Genomic DNA, 1,802 nt, shown 5'->3' on the forward strand with positions numbered 1-1,802 from the left:
GGGGGGGGAGGTGGAAAACCGCCTTTCTCGAGTGGAAAAAACACCCTTCTCCTGGGTGGAAAACTCCACTTTTTGGGGGTGTCAGGGGGGGGAAGAAACGACCCTTTTTTTTTGGGTGGAAATCCGGCTTTTTGTTGAGTGGCAAAGTGCCTTTTTTTGGGTGGGGAGCCGACGTTTTCCCCACTGACAGCAGCGAGGCTCCGGCCCCCGAGGAGCCCCGAAGAAACACCGACACCGAGCGAAGAACCACCAACACCGAGCGAAGAACCACCAACACCGAGCGAGGAACCACCAACGCCGAGCGAAGAACCCCGGCGACCGCCGACACCGACCAAAACCCCCCGGGGAACAGCAAACGTCACCGAGGGACCCAGCAGACCTCCAAAGAGCGACAGAACCCGACGGAGACTGCCAGGGATCAGCAAAGAACCGCAAAGAGCTCCGCCAAAACCCACCGAAGAGCTCCGGAGATCACCGAAACTCACCAAAGAGCCCCAAAGACCGGCAACGCCCGACGGAGATCTCCAGAGGCCACCGGGATCAACTGAAGACACCCAAAACCCAACGAAGACCCCCGAAGATCGCCAAAAACCCAACAAGGACCGCCAAAACTCATTGAAGACCCCCGAAGATCGCCAAAAACCCAAAAAGGACCGCCAAAACTCAACGAAGACCCCCGAAGACCGCCGAAAACCCACTGAAGACCCCCCAAAGATCACCAAAAACCCAACAAGGACCGCCAAAGATCACCAAAAACCCACCGAAGACCCCCAAAGATCACCAAAAACCCAACAAGGATCTCCAAAGACCGCCAAAGACCCCCGAAGACCACCACAACCCAACGAAGACCAGCAGAACCCACCAAAGACCCCCAAAGACCGCCAGAAACCCAAGGAAGACCCCCAGATACCCAACAAAGACCACCAAAACCCACCAAAGACCCCCAAAGACCGGCAAAAAGCCAACGAAGACCACCAAAACCTACCAAAGAACCCCAAAGACCACCAAAAACCCAACAAAGACTGCGAAAAACCCAACGAAGACCCCCAAAGACCACCAAAAAGCCAACGAAGACCACCAAAACCCACCAAAGACCCCCCAAAGACCACCAAAAACCCAACGAAGACTGCCGAAAACCCAACGAAGACCCCCAGAGACCGCCAAAAACCCAACGAAGACCGCCAAAACCCACCGAAGACCGGCAAAAAGCCAACGAAGACCGCCAAAACCCAACAGTAGACCTCCAAAGAGCAGCAGAACCCACAGAAGACCCCCCCCCAACACACACACACACACAAGGACCCCCCCCCCGGCCCATGGCCCGGCGTTGACGGCGACGCCATGTTCAGCTGGATGCGGCGGCACGAGAAGAAGAGCCCCGAGGTGGTGCGCACCGTCACCGCGGGGCTGAAGGAGCTCTACAAGAAGAAGCTGCTCCCGGTGGAAGAGTTCTACCGCTTCCACGATTTCCATTCGCCGGCGCTGGAAGACGCCGATTTCGACAACAAGCCGATGGTGCTGGTGGCCGGGCAGTACTCCACCGGCAAGACCACGTTCATCCGGTACCTGTTGGAGGAGGACATCCCCGGCGCCCGCGTCGGCCCCGAACCCACCACCGACTCTTTCGTGGCCATCATGCACGGCGAGGCCGCCGGCATCACGCCGGGCAACGCGCTCATCGTCGACCCCAACAAACCTTTCCGGAAGCTCAACCCTTTCGGGAATACTTTTCTGAACCGGTGAGTGCCCAAATGTTGGGTTTTTTTTCAGCCCAAAATCGAGCTCTGTGACACGGGGGGGGG

General features: G+C 57.8%; 2 protein-coding genes across 2 annotated transcripts in view; both read left to right on the forward strand.

Annotated features, from left to right (window-relative positions):
• LOC110391497 (cell surface glycoprotein 1-like) overlaps window positions 1–1,293 on the forward strand; it is a 4,787-nt gene extending 3,494 nt beyond the window's left edge. Inside the window, exon 2 of the mRNA XM_021383388.1 lies at window positions 140–1,293. Within this exon, the coding sequence (XP_021239063.1) occupies window positions 140–1,239 (1,100 nt within the window). The 3' untranslated portion in view covers window positions 1,240–1,293. The remainder of the gene's footprint in view (window positions 1–139) is intronic.
• Window positions 1,294–1,309: 16 nt separating this feature from the next.
• The window catches only part of EHD2 (EH domain containing 2), a gene marked incomplete at its 3' end in the record, with an annotated part of 4,479 nt that continues 3,986 nt past the window's right edge, over window positions 1,310–1,802 (forward strand). The window contains exon 1 of the mRNA XM_021383389.1: window positions 1,310–1,740. Within this exon, the coding sequence (XP_021239064.1) occupies window positions 1,342–1,740 (399 nt within the window). The remainder of the gene's footprint in view (window positions 1,741–1,802) is intronic.

This window comes from Numida meleagris, unplaced genomic scaffold (genome assembly GCF_002078875.1).
Source record: "Numida meleagris isolate 19003 breed g44 Domestic line unplaced genomic scaffold, NumMel1.0 unplaced_Scaffold384, whole genome shotgun sequence".
In the NCBI taxonomy this organism is placed as follows: Eukaryota; Metazoa; Chordata; class Aves; order Galliformes; family Numididae; genus Numida; species Numida meleagris.